At 44.4% G+C, this 19,472-nt stretch overlaps 1 protein-coding gene across 1 annotated transcript in view; it reads right to left on the minus strand.

Annotated features, from left to right (window-relative positions):
* GRK5 (G protein-coupled receptor kinase 5) overlaps positions 1-19,472 on the minus strand; it is a 90,310-nt gene that overhangs the window by 7,708 nt on the left and 63,130 nt on the right. The window contains exons 5-12 of the mRNA XM_017746812.1: positions 18,925-19,017; positions 16,683-16,746; positions 16,034-16,174; positions 14,739-14,929; positions 10,138-10,175; positions 9,235-9,324; positions 7,729-7,937; positions 1-96 (exon numbers count right to left, since the gene is read on the minus strand). Coding sequence (XP_017602301.1) covers positions 1-96; positions 7,729-7,937; positions 9,235-9,324; positions 10,138-10,175; positions 14,739-14,929; positions 16,034-16,174; positions 16,683-16,746; positions 18,925-19,017 — 922 coding nt within the window. The remainder of the gene's footprint in view (positions 97-7,728; positions 7,938-9,234; positions 9,325-10,137; positions 10,176-14,738; positions 14,930-16,033; positions 16,175-16,682; positions 16,747-18,924; positions 19,018-19,472) is intronic.

Consider the following 19,472-nt stretch of genomic DNA (forward strand, 5'->3'; position numbering starts at 1 on the left):
CTTGAAATTCATGCTCTTGAAAAAGGGGTGTCTCTTCACTTCTGCTGCACCTTCCCCTTGACATCCCAGCCGCTGCTTCACGTCTTTGGTGAGGAGCTGAAATGTGCCGAGAGGAATGGTGAGAGTGTCGGAAAAGCAAGAGCTCCACAAGGATATTTTTATCTCCACTTGTTTTTGCATGTGCCCAGAGGGAAGTACAGAGGGGAGCTGCAATTGCTGTTACTTAAAAGCTGAAGTTAAATGGATTAGGACTGCACTGTTCTACATGCTGGTGAAATCCTCTGAAAATCACCTGCTGTAAAGTATTTACAGTCATAATAGAGACCATTTCTTTTGCCTACTTTCAGTGAACACTTTCAAGAGGAGGTCTGACATAACCTAGTATAAAGATACACTATACCTTTAATATATATAAAGATGCACATTCATAAGTTCCATGTGCTTTGTCTCAGTTCTTTTGTTTTTGTTTTTTTGTTACACTGGTGAGAATAGTTTTCCCTCAGAAGAACAGGTGCTTAGGAAAAACCAAAAATACAAAAAATGTATTTCCTTCACCCACTGCACTACATTCTAGGGCATCACACGACACATTGAACCTCGTGGGCTTATCTCTGCTGAGCTCAAGGGGTGTTCCATCCACAGAGCCAGTGCCCAGTAACTATCCTCAGTTCTGCCTTGCTTGCTTTCAGAGAAGGGCATTGCACAACCTCTACCTGCTGCAGCAAGTCCTGCCTGTTTCCTGGGTACCAATGGACACCAACTGAACTCAGCATCTTTGGTCTATCAGATAAGCAACTCAATGAACAGAAACACCGTGGTATTTACAGGGGAGACTCTATGGCACCTTCCGGTGCAAGAGAGCTGGAGAGGGGCCCTGGATAAGGGCATGCCACAACGTGGACAAGGGGGAATGGCTTTAAACTGGAGGAGGGCAGGTTTAGATTGGATATTAGCAAGAAATTCTTCCCTGTGAGGGTGTGATGAGGTCCTGGCACAGGTTGCCCAGAGAAGCTGTGGCTGCCCCATCCCTGGAGGTGCCCATCTCCAGGCTTGGACAGGGCTTGGAGCAACCTGGTCCGGTGGACCAGACCCATGGCAGAGGGTTAGACTGGATGGTGTTTAAGATCCCTTCAACACAAACCTTCCTGCGGTTCCATCAGCGCTCCTGAGCCGCTCGGGCGGTGCCGCCGGGAGGCAGCAGAGGAAAGGGCAGGAGCGGCGATCGCTGCTCCGGGAAGGGGCCGGGAGCGGCCCCGGGGGCTTTTCCCGGGGCACAGGGGACGGGAAAGCTCCCGTCGCTCCTCCGCCTCTGTCCCCGGCTTTGCTGCCCCGCAGTCGGGCCGAGAAGCAGCGCTCGCCCCTCGCCCCCGCCCACTGCCGGGCCGTGCACGGGAATGGCACCGAAAGCATCAGCGAAGCCCCCGGGGGGCTCGGCACCAGGCGGGGCAGGGGCTGGGCTGGGTTCTCTGAGTCCGGGCAGGCACCGAGCCCGCGGGAGCACCCCCGGGACCATCCCAGCTGCGGATGACAGGATGCAAACACCTTTGGGAAGGCTGGGGACGAGTCCTGCGCTCCCGGGCGCAGCCCTGCAGGAGCAGGACCGGGAGCCAGGCACGCTCCCCGCTGGGGCAAGGCTGCCTGGAGATGCCGCTTGTGGGCTCAGCTCAGGGCTTGTGTGCCCAGCTCAGGGCTTGTGTGCCCCAGCAGCTTCTGCCTGGGCTGCTGCCTCAGCCACATCGTCTCACCGAGGGGGAACTCGGGAATAATTGTTTGTTGCTAATGTCACGTTGTGATCTTTCCTCTGGTGCCTGGCTAGAGCTGAGGTTTCTCGTCCTTATCAGGGGTTTACAGTGTCACAGATCTTCAGGCTTCTCTGAATGCTCTGCTGCCACCGGGCATTGCTACCAAGGGGGCATTTGTGATTTTCTTATCTGACTTCCAACAGCCACCTCAGTTCTGCTTCTGTGTTGCTGGGGGCCTCATTTCCAGCCTGAGAATGGCAAATGGCTTTGGCAATCCGTGTGCCCCACGTGTGCAGAGACCACTCTCCAACCGGTCCTGAGCAAGCTGCAGTGGCAGCAGCCAAGCCAGAAATGGTGGTGAAGGGTTTTGTGGACAGAAGAGTTTTCTGCTCAGGTCTTTCTGCCTCAGCAGCAGCAGCAGCTGCAATAGCAGGAGACTGAACAGTCAGACGAACGACTTTAAAGCCACTGGTGCTGGCTACAATAGCAACTTTCAGCTTCCAAATAGCAACATCCCTTTCTTCCCCACAGTTTCCTCTGCCTCTGATGCTGTCTAGGTGGTGACATCTGGGCTGACAGATCACCACAAGTGGCTGATCCATAAATGTAAAAACATCCCTATGCCTTGCCATTCTCCGAGCACACAGATTCACATGATACTGTACCACATCCATCTGGCTCACTGCAAAAGATCTTTCTCAGAGCACTTTTCTCAACTTTGCTTTCCCTGGCTAGAAGAAAGAGGGATACTTTGCTTTCAAATAATTGCATTAGACTTCGAGTTCTCATGGTCCTGAGACTAGGATTTTTGTTGTGAGGGTTTTTTGGGTTTTATTAGTCCCAACATTTATATGCTCTAGCCTGTGTGAAGAAGGTCACTTTGGAATTCCCAGGCAGAACTGGGCTTGCTCTAGTCTGGTTGGGCAAGGAAATCAAAAGTTCTTTTAATATTTTATTCTCATGTCAATAGGACTTTTCTGACAGTTGGAAAGAAGAATCTGAAGGCAGAAAGGCCATTTTTAGTACCCATGGCTCTGATATGCTTTTGGAAATGACACCTTGGACTTTTCAGGAACAGCTGAGGAGCAAGTGGTGGTAGGAAGGGACAGATTTGGACTTGCCTAGAGAAGATACAGGAGACCTCTGCAGCCTCTGCTCTCAAGTCAGCTCTGAAGGGACGAAAAAGGGGGTTACTTCCCATCTCTGCAATGTGGATTCTGGACTAGCTGGGGAGACCAAGCTGATCTGTGAATTTACCCTTGTCAGGCTGTCAGATGTTTGGAGTGGTCAGAGAAGAGGGTAAAAGGCTGCCTGGGGATTCCTGGGCTCCTCCATGACAAACAAGGGAGTATTCAGTAACTTCAGATGCAAGAAGGAAGTTTCTGGAGCATGAATGCAGTTGGTTGTGGGTGGCTGGCCACTGCTGGCTGAAAGACACAAAAGGGAATGGGCCACTGGGAATAGGCTGGGACTGAAAGATCATAGAAAGGAGAGGATTCTCCTGCAAAACCCCGCTGCAGGGGAGCAGCTGCCAGTCTCTTGAGAGTCCCAGGAGAGTCACAATGGAGAAAAATGTAATAAATGAATGGAATTTGAAAACCTGGAGATGCAGCCAGCTCTAGAGATGGCAACAGGTGAAACCAGACATTCTTCCTAGCTTCTGTTGTGGGTATCAAGACATAGCACGGACTAGAATATTTTCCAGAAGAGAAAATCCTTCCTTTCTCCTAGGAATAATGAGTCTTTTACCCTTTCCTGCAGCCCCAGAAGCTTTCTGCAATAGTAAACCCGTGCAAGAGCCTGAAATATGCATCCCATTTGGGAATCTGACATGGAAAAGAAAATGGAGGTAACAACAGTATGTTTTGAGTCATCTCTACACTTTTGTTTAATTCAGCTTCAAAGGGTTTATTTAATATGAATAGAGAGCAGAACATCAGGCTGATGACAAGCCCTCCTGGGACAGCAGTGCAAGGGACCCCATGGAACATAATTTAAATGTAATTCTACAGTAGAGCCTGCAGATAAGTCACAGAGTTTCAAATCTGGAGATGGCCTGGGCCACCCAATCATGCATGAAGTTGATGCCAAACAGCAGAGCTTTGTGTTCTGGTAACGATGGCTCCAGATGACACCGGCCAGTTAGGGTTTAGTCTACAGAGTTCATGGGCAGAGCACGACTAGAACAGGACTTTCAAAGAGAGTCTTGGTTAGCAGCAGTGAAGTTACATCAAGAACTTGATATAAAGAGCTCTCTGATACTTTCATGTCACTCATTTGATCCCCCCTGGGGATTCAAACTGTGCAGTGTCTGAGACTTTTTTCCATTACTTTGTTTTGCTTCCTTTACTAAAAGAAACAACTGTTGTGAGGATTGCTAAAAAAAGCCCAAAGTCCCCAAAGCGCTACTTTATCTTCGTGTGATCCCAGTTCATATCCAGATCATACCATGTAATAAATAATTCCAAGTCCTAAGATGTTAGTCCTAAAATTATAGGAGTAAGGGAAACAAAAACTTGTTGGTCATGAAAGGAGACAAGGGGAATGCTAAAACCATTTCCATTGACCCAGCTGATCAAGCAGTTTAAGGAATCACCTAGATAAAGTTCAGCCCTGACACTGAAGTAAACATATTATTTGAAGCAATTTTTAGAGAGTAGAAAAGCAATACTATGGTCAATTACTAAATGAGAGAAGAGATGAAAGAGCAGTTATCCTTGGGCACTGATAAACTGATAAACTCATAATGTTGATTTCCACAGGATGAAAGCAGAAAGGAGGGATGGCAGCAGCAGGAGTAGCTGTATGATGACAGAATTCCTGATGGTGAGTGAGGAACAGGAAGAAACTGCTTTTAAGGAAAACAGAACCCATTATCTTTTAGTTGGTTGGGGATGCACTTTGAAAAGGGAATGGAGATGAGAAACATGGAACAGGTGAAGCTGGAAGCCACATTTAGACATTGTCTAGTCCAATCCCCCTGCTCAAAGCAGCAGATTGTTCCAGACCTTGTCCAGCTGGGCTTCGTGTATCTCGAAGTGTGGAGACTATACAGCCTTTCTAGGTAACCTGTTTCACTATTTGGCTACCTTCACCATGGAAAAAATGTTTCCCAGTGTTCAGAGGGAACTGAACACTCCTGTGTCTCAGTTTGTTTCCGTTGCTTCCTGTCCTGTTACAGGACACCAAACCAAGAGTTTGGCTCTGTCTTCTTTTCACCCTCTCATCAGAGATCCCTTGGGTAGAGTAAAATGGGAGCTTCAGGGATGAAAGGCATCAGGGAAGACAAATTTGTGGGAAATTCAGACAAGCAGGGCTCTGACAGAGTGACAGAGCAGCACAGCAGTGTGGGCCCATCTAACACTGCTGACTTGAATGCACTTCAAGTCACATCTTTGGATGCATGACTGCACTTGTCAGGGCAAACACACGTGTACATCAATGAAGGACAGGGCACAGCAACAACAAACACAGAGCATTTCCTAGAAAGACTGGATATTTTTCAGAGAAAAAACACACCAGGAGCAGCTATGTTATATGGGAACTATGGGTTGGGGAGCTTCCCAGAAAGCCAGCTGCCCCTGTTCCTAATTATTTGTTATTCATCTCCATTTCAGTCCAAAAGGAGGTCTGATTTATGGGAAATTACTTACAAAATGAAACATGGAAATATGGGATGGCTGATGATTAATGGGAGCTATGATATGCGCCTGCAAAAATGCAAAAGGGCACAAACATCCAGGAGGGGAAGGCTGACGTGGGGTGACACTAGAGGGTTTGCATATGAGTAAATGAATAAAGACAATGTCTTTCCTGGTGGTGATGCTATTAGCTCACGGAGTAAGCTCTGAACAGAAGAAGTTTGGGCAACATGGTGGGGAACATTTCCTCACTCCTGCTCTGAAGAGTCCACTATGGGAAAGCCTTTTGTGTTGGATCTTGGTGAAGGCTCAGGTTTCATTTATGTATTGCAACGTTTTGCTTCATTTTGCAGATATGATGGGTACTTTATTACTCTTTTGTTTCCTTGTTAAGATGCTGATGGCAAGCAACAAAAGTTATGGCTTTCAATATAAAAAGCAAAAAGAATTGAAGAAAATACGTTTGAATAATGGATTTTTTATAAAACATCACTTGATAAAATAAACTACTTTTGGATGGGAAACCACAAATGTCATCCCACTCAGCATCAGGACTAAGACTCTTCCTGTCTTAAGATATTAATGCTCAGAAAGGAAAAGGTTATATTTGGATCCATTAATAGTTTGCACAAACCACCTCAATAAACATGCCACGTGGTTGGATAGGGGAAGCAGCAGTGATCAAGTTTTCAGGAATAATTTATATATAGTCCATGCTTCCCTGAGGCAAGAGAATTAACTAGATGATCTGCTGAGGTCCCAACTCCCTGAAACCATAGTCTCCATGGCTGGAAGATGAAAATGACCACTACAGTGTGATGACTGTCTGCTCCCCTGGGAGTGTGGTAGGTCAACTACAGTGCTATCCCATCAATGCTGCATTCAGCTCTTCTCAGCTTTAAGCTCTCACGGTTATTTTCAAGGTATATATTCTTTCTGTTATGCAAGGGACATAAAGAGTAACAAGAAGGGCTTCTACAGGTATGTCAGCCAGAAAAGGGGGCTCGGACTAGGTGATCTTTGAAGGTCCTTTTCAACCCAAACTATTCTGATTCTGTGCCTCAAGCAGCAAGATATAATTTTTGCCTCACATCTCCATTTCAGATTAACAGCAGGACCCACACAAATTCTCTGCCACTCCAGCAGATGCTGCTCCCCACCTGGTGAGAGCTGAGATGCGACCTGAGGAGAGAAGGCAGCCTGTTGGGGCACATGGGACAGTCTGTGAGAGCCCCAACAGGCTGCCCCAGATCCTCCCATGTTGGCTTCACTGGGGGCTCTGCATCACCAATTAAGGGCAGCAAATGGTTGGGAGCATCTATTAACAGTGATGTCAGTTAATTACCACCCCGAGGATTCGGGAATGACTTGGTGCACTGTGAGTTAATGACTTCCAGGCATGATACTTGGCAGTGCTACCATTAATATTTTGCAAGGAGACTTCAGTGTCTCTTCACGCAGCCAGCCAACAAGAGTGCTGTGGATCTGCTCTTTGCTTGCCTGTTGCACAAGACATTGGTGAAACTCTCTCTACCTGTTTGTTGACTTTTCCTCCCCTTCGTTCTCCCTCTACCAGCAAACACAGATGTCATTGTGTCTGAAGGAGACTTCACCCGTTAGCAAACAACATCCAGAAAAAGGCCACATCCTTTTCCAAATTACAATTCAGCCTTCTAAAGATGGATGTCAACAAGACATTGATGAATTCAGACACAGCTTTGAGATTTCTCAGAGGGATTGAGGATTTCCATTGTCAGACATGGCTATTGTCCTACGAAAATGACTACCAGCTGAAAGAGTGAGAAAACATTTTAAAGAACGGCTCAACAGTATTAAGAAAAGCTGGATACCCTGGCACCCCAGGGGAAAAGCTGCTAAGAAAGTTAGTGAGATGGGCTGGGACAACATTTGAGTGTCACAATAATTTCATTGCATAATCTTTGTCCTGCTTACCCCCAGCTCTCACCAAAGACAATGGAAGCGTGGGGTTTGCAGTTCCTTGCAGGAGACAATCAGATTCTTGCATCATCAAGTCCTTTTTATTTTTTTCTACAAGGTTATAAAAGACAGAAATGCATTCTTGACTGCAAACTAACATTCAAAGTCTCATGAGAATAGATACCGCTCCCTTGGCCATAAAACCTTGGAAAGGGCTCAGGATGACCATGATGAATCTCATGGAGAAGCAAGCCCAAACAAACACAGTTTGAATGAATAGAGAATGCAGTCATCCCATCCACAGATGAGCTTGGTTAGTCCTTGTTTCTGCAGCCCCTCTATGGTACCCTGTTACTGCTCAGACTGTGTCAGTCACAGCTCCCACACTGGGCCTTCCAGCCCCTTACCATTTTACAGATGGACTTGGCCTCCTCGGAGAACTTATGGGAGTACACCTCTTCTGTCTCCAGCACTCTTCTGTCCACTTCTTCCCTCTTCACTTTCTCTTTCCTTCCACGGAATGGTGATTGCCCAGCAATCATTTCATAAATGAGACAGCCTAGCCCCCAGTAGTCAGGGCTCAGTGTGTATCTCTGGTTGTTCAACACCTCTGGAGCTGTGGAGGAGAGTGAGATGCCTTGTGGAAATGCTTGGTGTCTACACAGGCAAAACACTTAAATGCCCAGAAGTTTCATTTTGGTGACTGAATACACATGCACAGAGAATGGTGGGTAAGATACAAAAATACCTCCTGATTTCAGTTGATGGCATTACAGGAAATGCAGCATGCTACATGCCATGGTGTTCTCTCTACATGCTACATGCCTTGTGCATGCTGTCTTCTGACTTCTCTACCAACTCAGTCCAATTAAAAAAAAAAAAGCACAGAAAGAAGTTGGATCTAAATATTAAGCAGAGACCTAATCTTAAGAGTTCCTCCAGATTTCTCCATTTAGGGAAGAAATTAAATGCAACACATCCTGTAAACAGCCGTGACATTTCTTCAAAAGCAAATTCTGTCTCTTTGGTCACTTTATAGCTTTTCTTTTTCCCCTTTAAAGAAACCCCAATCCATTAATTTTGTGTTGCAACCCCACACAATGCTTTTGGGAAGATAGTCACTGTCTTGCAGGCCCCGTCACCTCCATGCATGGGTACAAACACACATCCGCACGTGCTCACAAGCACAGAGCCTTAGTGTGCACGCAAACTTACACTGAGATAACAAAATTTAGACATGACAACTGATTTGCTTGCTTTCATTAAAGTCTCCATATGGTGTAACAGTGGCTCACATCAGCTAGTTTCTATTCAGTCAAATAAGCATAAGCAATTTTTACTCCAAGAAATATGCCCACCCAGAGAATGCATGAAAATAATTACATTGAATTTTGAAAACAGATCTAGCTAAATAAGGGAGTGATTTTTTTTTTAAACCCATGTACAAATCTCTACTTGTCTTTTGTGCAGCCTCCCCTGCACAGAGAGGAAAACTCAAGATGACCCTGGTCAAGATGACCAAAGGTGCAGATTTACCCATTTTATCATAACCATACAAATACATTCTAACTCTTACACAAAGCAGCAACTAGAAAGAAACCTTTATTTTGGCACATAACCCTCCTAAGATAAATCTACACTAAAATCACTAGAATCCCAGTTGTCTCCCCTTTCAACTTTCTTTGCTGATTTAAGGTTAGATAGACCAGCCACACTGAGAGCTGTAGAGGTCCATCCTTTCACCCTCTTCTGATTTCCACTATCAGGATTTCTGTGGGAGTTGCTGCATGGAACTGGCCACAACTGAATGTGAATGTTTTTTATTCTTTTTCTTAAGCTTACTTGGCAGAAATAGCTCTAAAACTCAAGTAATCTCACCAAATTTTTTAAAAGATGAGCTGTGGAAGACTTACCCATATACCCTACTGTTCCTACTCTTCCACGGATTGATTCACCCTCGGGGATTTTAACAGCTAGACCCAAATCAGATATTCTAATATGGCCTGGAAGGTAAAAAGAAACAAAACAACACAAAGCAGATATAAAACCTGACCCAAATTAGTCCAAAACCCACAACTGTGGTCATTGCTAAAATACTCCTCCAATTTACTGCTCGGGCATTTTAAGAAAAGAGTGTTCTGAATGACTGAATTGGAGCCGTTTCATTGATATGGAAAAGAGGAATCATTAAGGGCACTACAACGCAGTGAAATAAATGTTAACAGTGAGGCTGTGGATTTGGAGTGGATTATATTAGGTATTTTAAAACCAATGAAAAAAGGCAGAGAGAAGCATGCTGTGGGGAAGTATCTTGAACTGATCACAGAGGATGGATGGGCTGACACAATTCCGTAACTCTGTGATGGCTGAAGAGGCTACATCTGGTCTGCAAGGCAGCACGAGATTTGATTATTGCTGCCTTCAGCAATGAATGGGTACCTGGGTTTGCATAAAACCCGACTTGGCTCAGCAGAGGATGAAAGTACTTTCAAAACCGGAGAGGGAAGTACAGATTTAGAAATCAGAACTCCCTTTGTGTTGCATCAGCCTTGCAACAAGGATGGAAAAACAACAACGAAAGGCAGAGAGCCCCAGCAACGCCGAGCTCTCGAGAACAGCCCCTGCTGAGGGCACGGCTGCTTCCTTCCATCTGTGCACCGAGCTCCAGCAGCTCTCCCACCCCAAGACAGGAATATTAGTGTATGCTGAGCCTCTTAATCACTTCAGAGCATTATTTGTCTTTGTGCAATATATATTCTAAAACTAACTTAATCTACTTTCCTGTGAAAGCATCTCTGTAAACCTCCGAGACTTACCATAATCATCCAGCAGGATATTTTCTGGCTTCAGATCTCTGAAAATGAAAGATAGCAGTTATGGGTATGAAGCTGGTTTTGATAACACAACCCTACAACTGTGTGAGTGCATTTATTACTCGTAATAAACCAGTTGAGTCTCAACTCAAACAGCAAGGAACTCCTGAAACCAATACAACCTTTTACAACTCACTTCACAGATAGACTGAAGCCATATGTCTTTTTCTAAACTGGAGTTACAATTTTTCACTAAGCCAAGCTTTTAGTTCCTAATCTACCCTATAATGGACTCATCCATCTAGTCCTGTAAGCCCTGTAAACGAACCCCTATAGTCCTGTATGTTGCTAGATCTCTGTAGCATTTTTTGTTATAAAATCTTACCTAAAAAAAAAAGATTTTAGGTTTTAAAATACTTTATTTACATGTGAAAATGGAAATAACGACCTGTTGGGCTCAAATTTTCTATGTCAGGCATCTGACTCAGACCAAGTATATGAATGTGTGCCCATGCACTCGCATACATGTGCAATAATTTTGTTAAGTTTGGGAAATGTGGGGGAGAGGGGGGAATGTTGGGCCCAGATTAAGATTCTTCTTGCAAACATTTGTGAAACTCTAGTGCTTGTGTGGTTTGGAGCAATGCCATGAAAATCGGCAAGGTGGTCAATCTGATGTCAAGGATGTGCCTTTTACTGTTCCTGAAAAAAAAAAAAGAAAAAGTCCCAAATCTGGGAGAGGTATAAACTTCTGAAGCAAATAATCTCAATTTTCATATATTTAGCAGAGCCTTGGCAGATCCTTCTTCTGAAAGGTTTGTCTGCACAAAACCTGCTCCACCAGCTGCTGCTTTGAGGTGCTGCCCAGGCCAGCCACGCTGTCCCCTCCTTGACCAAGGCTGTTTTCCAAACCTTTCCAAAGCCCAGCAGCACAACTTTGCAGCTGCTGCTATTCTTGGGCTGCTGTTGAGGTGGGAGCCTGAAGGGCTCCTTCCCATCCTGCTCGTGCAGAGTGGGAATGAAGCCAGCTTGGGAGACAGGAACAGAGGTGTCAGAGGGGATATAGGGACGTGCTGGGCAGGGAGTGTCCCAGAAGGGCCATGCCCCAGGACTGGGCTGTGCTGGCTCAGGAGCCTGAATGAGGCACCAGTGGCTGGGTGAGGCAGGGAAAACAGGATTGCTTCAGTTCACCACATGATGCCCTGGCTTTTATCTTAAGACAGTGTTCAGCCTGGTGCAAATCCAAGCAGTGCTTGGCCTCTTCTTTTTGTAAGGCCTCCTTGCATCTGTGAACCAGCTTGGTGATGTTACTTCCCAGCAAGAGGAACTGCTGTGCACAGAGCAAAGAGAGGGCGTGGACAACAGAAACTCTTTCACCAGGGAACAGGGCAGAGCACAGAGCCTGGGCAGGAGCCCACGCCACCTCTCAAGCTGTACCATTCCAGCATCATGAATTTTCCTGTGAATGGAGAGGGGTATTTTATAGTTTTAACAATGCCAAGATTGGAACTTTGAAACTTGCCCTGTTTATATTTATTACTTCAAGCAAGAACACAGAGCACTGTGAGTAATCGCCTCTTCTTGCTTGCTTCAGACCTTCCTGACCTCCGAGACAAACCTCACTCAGTGCCCAGTGGTACCAAGCCTACTTTTCAAATAAACAATGCTGAAATATGTGAAGGGCAGCTGAATGCTGAGGAGGAGCTGTGATTTTGTTTAACATACCACTGTGGGCTTTCCCTGCCTATCAGCAGAAGGTTTCCAATGCTGGACCAGCATGGTCATGGGCATCTCCTATTTATTTTTATAAATAAATTTTAAAAATAAAAATATATTCCAAATCCTGTAAGAACTATTTCCTTGAAGAACTCCTTGAAGCCTTCATCAGTTACTTCATCATCAGTAACTCAGCAGTTATTAGTCCCACCTAAAACTGTAACTGGGGGCCAATAACAAGAATCTTGTGTGCAATTTGGGAAATGTTGTCTTTGAATGAGGAAAAGTCCATGAGGACTCTGAGAACACCAGTTCAGTCCTTACAGTCTTCTGCAATTTAAGGCAATTAGAGGAAGCCTTCCTCCCCTCCTAGACATAAGCTGTCGTTCCTGTTTTCAGATTTCTGGTTCCTCAGGATCAAGGCTGGCTTCCTGTGCAAGGCCAGCACTTCCAAGGGTTCATGACTGAAACGTCCAGGAGGAATAAAACTGCCTGGTGGACATAAGGCTACTTCCCAAAGGCCCAGCTTCCTACTTGTAAAGCAGCCTTGCCCAAACATACTGAAACATAAACTGCTGGCACTGTGCCCATGCTCAAAAGGCAATTGTTTGGCTGTGCAGGACAGCCTAAACAACTCAATTAATCACTGTGGACAAGGCTTTACCATGTATTTGCGCAATGCCTGGGACAATGTGGACTTGATGCTGACTGGAGCTTCCAGGCATGGCTATAGAATAAATTTAAAAACATTACATATATAAAAATATACAAATAACCAAATATAAACAAAAAAATGTTACATTATATACATATATATATATATATACACATTTATATGTATTTCATATATATAAAATATGAAACAAACATATAAATACATATTATAAATAATAGAATATAAATATAAATATATATACACATATAAATAATTTGAGGAGAACCAGCAGCTTTTTACACTTGCTTTCCATGAACAACCAACCCGTTGACCTTTACTAACATGATGCCGTTGAGAAATGTAACAGGAGTGCCATGTTTGACAAGGGAATTCTGAATGAGATAAATCTGACTCTGAGCCTGGTTGTTCTCCCGGGTCACGTCTGCAGCGTGCGTCAGCAGCGGCCCAGGAGATGGGGATGCATTTTCCAACGCTGTGATTTACTCAGGAGCATTTTGTTTATAGAAAATGAAATTAAGTCTGAGGAATAAGTGTTTTGTGATGAATTATTCGCCTTGAGAAAGCGGTAGCATTTAGCCGCTATATTTTATTGACCTATATAGCACTTCTCACGGGTCCCACAACACGCTGTGCTATTACAAATGAGGGGTCTCTGCAGATGCTCCTGAAATACTGCTAGAAAATGTCACCTACAAGGATCTAGTATCATTCATCACCAAAATGAATGTGCCATCTGAGGTGTAAAGTAGCAGCTCTTTTAAGAGTAGCATGAAAACTACTGCTTAAGGAAGTAGGTGCCATTTCTCTCAGAGCCACACACTAGTTTAGGTGGCCAGATCTGATTTGTTCTGTTAGAAAATGGCATTAGCATGGCATTTTACCAGCCATGTTACGAATGTACCAGTCTTTTATTTTCTTTCAATAAAATGTGATTGTGAAACACTGTATTACCTCCTAAAACGTTTTTAAATGTGGTAGGCAGTTTTTTAAAGGAAAAGGAAGCCAGACACTTCACTCATGATTTGATTTTTCAATTGACATTAAACACTTAGTACCATTTTGCTCCTTGGGGAAAGAAAAAACCTCTTCCTTGGGCGAGCACCAGCTAAATCAGCATGTTATCTGTCTGCCCTCTGTGTGCCAGCTAGCAAGATCTAAGGCAACCAAGTGGCAGTTTGTTAGAGATCTCCTCCAAGGAACAACAATATTGCAATTTCTATGCATACAAGCATACGCATCATACATATTACACACAGGCACACCAAATGATTTAAAGCATGGCTTGGCTTTTAAAAATAGCATCTTATTGTCTATTAATCATTGTCCTTGGAAGTTCTTTCATCAATTCACAGGCCCTCTTCGGCTGTGAATGCCAGCAACGATGATTTCACAAGCTGGGATGATGAAGACAAACATTAACTGTTGTTTACAACTACAGTGGCTGTTGATTAAAGAAAAAAAATCCTCGAGGAGTCACAAGAACTCTGTCTGCAATCTGCCTGCTTATCCAGCCTGCCCTGGAAAAGTGCTTGTATAGAGCTGTAAGCCAAACTGGAATCTGAGAACTTGGGATCTGCCCTCCTGGAAGCGGCAGCGGCGGCGCCGGGCAGTGCTGTGCCCGCTGGCTGCACCCATGGATGGTGGGATGCTGCCAGCAGGATGCCTCTGTTGTGTGGCTGGGAATGGGCCCCCTTCCATGGCTGGCATGCCAGGATCACCATGATCCCATCTAGCTAATCACACTAGTATAAATCCATGCCCTGTGTCTCAGACACCCTCTTGGGATTGCACTCCCTCTGCAACGGAAGTTGTGCCGCATCTGACGTGCTACAGCCCCTCATGCAATATAATCTAACTAATTAAAATAGAGGCTTGGATGGAATGATGTCCATTTCATCCCAACTAGGAACTAGATTCCTTAATGAAATCCCTTTAAAGGAACTTCCATCACTTTCTTATGTTGCCCAGTGCATGCTGAGGAAGGGTTTGTGGAGCTTTGCACTTGTTCTGTACCATTTAGACAGGATGTATTTAAGGAAGCAACTGCTTCCTTCCATGATTACTGTATCGTGCTGTATTTATACAGGGCTCTGCGAAATTTCAGCCAAAGCACTCAGGCATCTCAGATGTACAGCACCACAGTGAGAAGAGAGGATGGAGACAATTCTTTCCTACCCAGAAAAGACATCCTAAGACTCCAGAGAGTGCTTACCTGTACACAGTATTTTCTCTGTGTAGGTCTTCCAAGCCACAAAGAATCTCTGCTGCATAAAACAAAGCTCTTTCCTCCTCGAAGCCTGGGTTTCCCATGTTGTAGATATGAAACTTCAGGTCACCTCCGTTCATTATGGTCAGAACTAAACACAGTGCGTCCTTTGTTTCATAGGCATAGGCTAAATTGACCTAGAAGAACATTTGTAGCACAGTCGTGACATTTCAGATGGCTGCTAAGAAGGAAGTGCTAGCTTTGCATTAAAGATTTTCTCCAGAAAATGAAAAAATTACATTGACTGAATTTGGTCAATGGGCTTCCTTACAATGGCAAACATGCATTAAAAAAGCACAGAAAAATCAGATGTTAGGATTTTACAGATTGATTTGTGGAATCCAGCTTATTTATCACCAGAAGCCCTCAAGGCTCAGATGGCTTCAGAGACTGGACAAACATACTAATACCAGGCATATTTTCCCATATATGAGAAATCTTAGTAATCAAGGGAATCTACACCTCCTGCTGCACCATTTTGCATCTCAGTGAGTTCCCTGGAAGGCTCAGATATCCCAGCCTGGGGTGATCAAATGGACCACCACAGAGACATGAAGGTCATCATCATCCCTGAGAGGCTCTGGTGGGTGCCCAAGGAAAAATCAGGCTGGCCAAAATCTACTCATCACTTTTAAATATGTTCTATCCTCTTGGCTTCTGCCAGAGGTAAGTAAACATCTTGCATCTGTTGTATACACAGAAATAAGTATAAAGAATATGACACATGCTGAGATAACACCTCTCTCTTTTTATTATTTTTTTTAATCTAAGGCAAGTTTTAAAGGAGGCACAAGAGCTGGTGTGACTCAGGAGAGCCTTGCATCAGGGAGACCAGCTCCACTACACTGCTTAGATGCTTCTACAAGCCAGTCTCATCTGATCTATTTGGGTTGAATCTTCTTCAGTCTCCTCCAAGCACCTCTCTCCCAGACCCTGGGAATTCAGGTAATCACGCTGGATAAGAATAGCTCAGCCTGGTGCAGCTGTGATGCAAGCCAAGGCTGCAAAACACATCGTGTTCCCATGGCAGGCACAGGCCCCTTGACTGCTGCATTTCTCATGGACCAGAGACTAAAATGAAACTCGGCAAAGGTACATGGAGCAGGGCTAAGGTGCACAGCAAAGGCATTCAGCTTCCAGCACCTTTCCAGGAGCAGGAGATTGAGGAGACACTGGATTCAAACCAGAACAGTGCTCAGCAGGCGAGCAGGGAGCCGAGTGCCACGGAGCTCAATACTCACTACAAACTGACTATTGACTTTTTCTAAAATCTGCTTCTCATTGAGTGCCATGGATTCGCCTTTCCTCTTCTTTATCCTCTTCTTCTCTAATCTCTTGCAGGCGTACATCTTCCCCGTGGCTCGCACTTGGCAGGCGCAGACCTGCGAATTGAGCAGAACAATTGCCGGGTAATTCGAAGCAAACGCTGTGTCTGGGCTGCACTTTACTCCTCACCATCTCCTCTGATTTAGTCCTTTTAAGGCGAGAGACGGCGGCTTAGCGAGCCAGGCCTAGGCGGGGGCAGCTGGGGGACTGACTACTGTTTCCAAACCTGCTGTGGAATATTGGTTTAATTATTTCACTTTCCTCCGCCTGCTTCCTCTCCCACCTCCCTTTGTCTGGGCAGATTGTAATCTCTCAGTCTGCACCTCCTCTGCCTCTGCTGCCACCTCCAGACACCAGGAAAATACACATAAGGGTGTGACCCTAATTCCACTGTGAATGCAACAGATGAACACAAAGTAACTCTCAAAAGTGTCCTTTTGAGATTACAGTGTCATGAGGGGTTAAGTAGAACTGTCAGCAATTAATGAAACATCACAGGCTCCTGTACCTGCAGCGCCTAACAAGTAAGAAACACTCTGAACAGAAAGTTTCAGAATTACTCACCTCCCCGAAGCCGCCTTTCCCCAGTACCCTGTACTGCCGAAATGTGTTTTTCGTTACTGGTTGCCTGGAGGAAAATAAAATAAATAAATAACCCCCCCCACCACCACACTATGTTTAATTCACTCTCTGTGATTTATTTATTTCAGAGCATACTTTTGAAAAGCAAAATAGATAAATATTACATAATCCCATTATTTCAAGGTAATCGTATTATATAATATAATATATAATTATGTAATTACATTACTTCAATACTATGTATGGCTTGAACTTTTCAATTCCAACATATTAAGCTGTAATAAAATACAACACATTAGTGAGTCATCAGTATAATTTCTACTAGCATGTTACGACCAAGGAGGGTTCTGAATCTCCATTATACAGCCTTGGCCTCTGTTAAGCAAAGAGGAAGCTTGAGATCTTCCAGTAAGATATTAATACCCATGACATATATAGGATGGGCTAACACATTGCTTTGCTTGGCCTGCAAGATGAGAAAAAGTGATCCGAAATTCAATCCACCAGAAAATACTTCTGGCGTCTTAAACAAAACATGGAACTTATAGGAGTCAAAGGCAGAAACAATGCTGGGAGCAGCAGAGGTGGATTTATGTGTCATTTGCAGGCTGGGAGAGCGGGAAGACAAGGTCCAAGCCCGTCCATTCCCTCTGGGCTACTTGCTTCCTGGGGGAACATCACGGGCAAGAAGGCCGTGATGGCAAGAGCCAAATTAAGGTTAAATAAGTCTGTCCCTGAGGACAGAGTGCTACACAAAAATCACTTGACATGATCCCTATACAATCTCCCAGGCTTCCCACAAAATCTGCTCTTCCAGAATGGCTCCAACTCTAGAGCCAGCTTTTACTTTGCTACTGTAAAAGTTTTATAACATGACAGAATAAGAATTCTAGGTTCAGCGAGATCCCATTTTGTATCCACCACTCCATCACCAAGGTTTTACAAGGATCCTAGCAGTGGATACGAATATTCCTGTCATCCTTGTTCCCCTCTGGCAGGCAGCCAGCCAGCAGAGGGAGCACAGTAACGTGGCTGTTCCCACCACAGGGATGATGAGGTTGATGACAATGAGGAATAAATGCCAAAATGAATCCTTTCATTAATGCCCATTATTGTTTGCCTAAGTGGGGGAAGAATAGTATGCAGAAAGTCAAAACTAGAAGAGGAGAAGATGTTATTTTCAGTTTTCCATGAGGCTGCTGCAAATGTTTTTGGGGTTAAAAGCAACAATTAGTCGTGATAACTACATGTTCAGCAATGTCCCTGGAATAAATGGACTGTGTCACTGCTCGTCTGGAGCCAGCAGGCTGTCAGGAGGTGTTGATCACTCCATGCTACTAACATCCCTTTGCTAATCCTAAAAACAATTCTCCCAGCTTCTTAAACCAGGCATATCCAATAGCTTGTCACACATGTGGGGGGAATGGAAAAAAAAAATCCTCAAAGCGTTTCAGAAAATTCCTTATCCCGAATGTGAAAATAGATAGGAAATAGCCTGGCTAGGGATGAATCACCCAATGTTTTTTTAATTGAAATGGAAGAGTAAATGCTGGGCTCAGGAAAGATGGCATGTGGAGCATGTCTTGGCAAGAAATGGCTCTTCCCTCTGCCCACCCCTCTTGAGCAGCAGCTTTGTAGCTTTCCAGGGAGAGGAACTGGCAGCTCCTTTGATCTGGAGGCGTCCTGCTGACACTCACCGCTCATGGATCCGGCCCTAACTCATCCGCCGTAATTAATTCCATTTGTGGAAAATGGGGCTTCTCTCAGCTCAAGGTCACTGTCACCCAGCAGTGACCGTCTGCTACAGCACTCCCTGACAAGGGAAATGCACAAGCCCCTTTCCTTGCAAATTAATACACACTAAGGCTGCCTGCTTATTGAATGTGCTCAGGAATGTCCAGCCAATAAATACAGTGAGAGGACCTATCCGCCACATTTTTCTCTGTTTAGAGTGATTTAATAACAGTGACAACTGGTCCAGACAAAATGTCACCACGTTCAGAGGGTAGCTAAACAGAAAGACAGATGAAGTTGCTGAATGCACATTAATCATACCTAATATGTTTAATGTACCTAAGACCATTAAATGGTCGAACACTGGAGCTGTAGAAGCAAACATTATCTCAACTGTCAGAATTCGAGCATATTCTACAGACTTTTCATGGAAAGTAAAAATAAACCTTTTTATTTATTTTTATTTAAAAAAAAATCTTGTGACACTTACCTTTCCAACCACTTCCACTGGAGAAACCTGTCGAAGTACATGCTGTTTAGGTACTCTTGGAATGGCTCCCCACTGAGGTGGTCAAGGACAGATCTATCTCAGATGAAAAGGATATATAAGCATTTTATAATCCTGAACTTGGAGCAAAAGAGAAACAAAACAAGAGGAGAAAAATCCAGACATCTTGTATGGTAGGATTATGTTACTTTTACTTTATTTTGTACTTTATTTTACTCACTGTTTCAATCTAGAAACAAAGTGATGTGCTTGATGCATTTCATAACAGGAGGCCTCATACAAGCTGAATACTGGTGATGCTTGCTGAAAATTCATAGGGCAACTCCCACTGGCTTTAATGGACTTTTACAGAGGCTGTTAGCCACCAGACACCGAATGTCTTTGCTTCTATGTGTAAACTGAAACAACACCCTCAGGAACTGAGCTCCCAAACTTTGAGGGACATTTACATCTGGATAGAAAATTTCTGGCTGAAGCCCATTTCTGTCAAAGAGGGACGATCAGAGGCATCATTTTGAGTAAAAAGATCC

This window comes from Corvus brachyrhynchos, unplaced genomic scaffold (assembly GCF_000691975.1).
Source record: "Corvus brachyrhynchos isolate BGI_N302 unplaced genomic scaffold, ASM69197v1 scaffold319, whole genome shotgun sequence".
NCBI lineage: Eukaryota > Metazoa > Chordata > Aves > Passeriformes > Corvidae > Corvus > Corvus brachyrhynchos.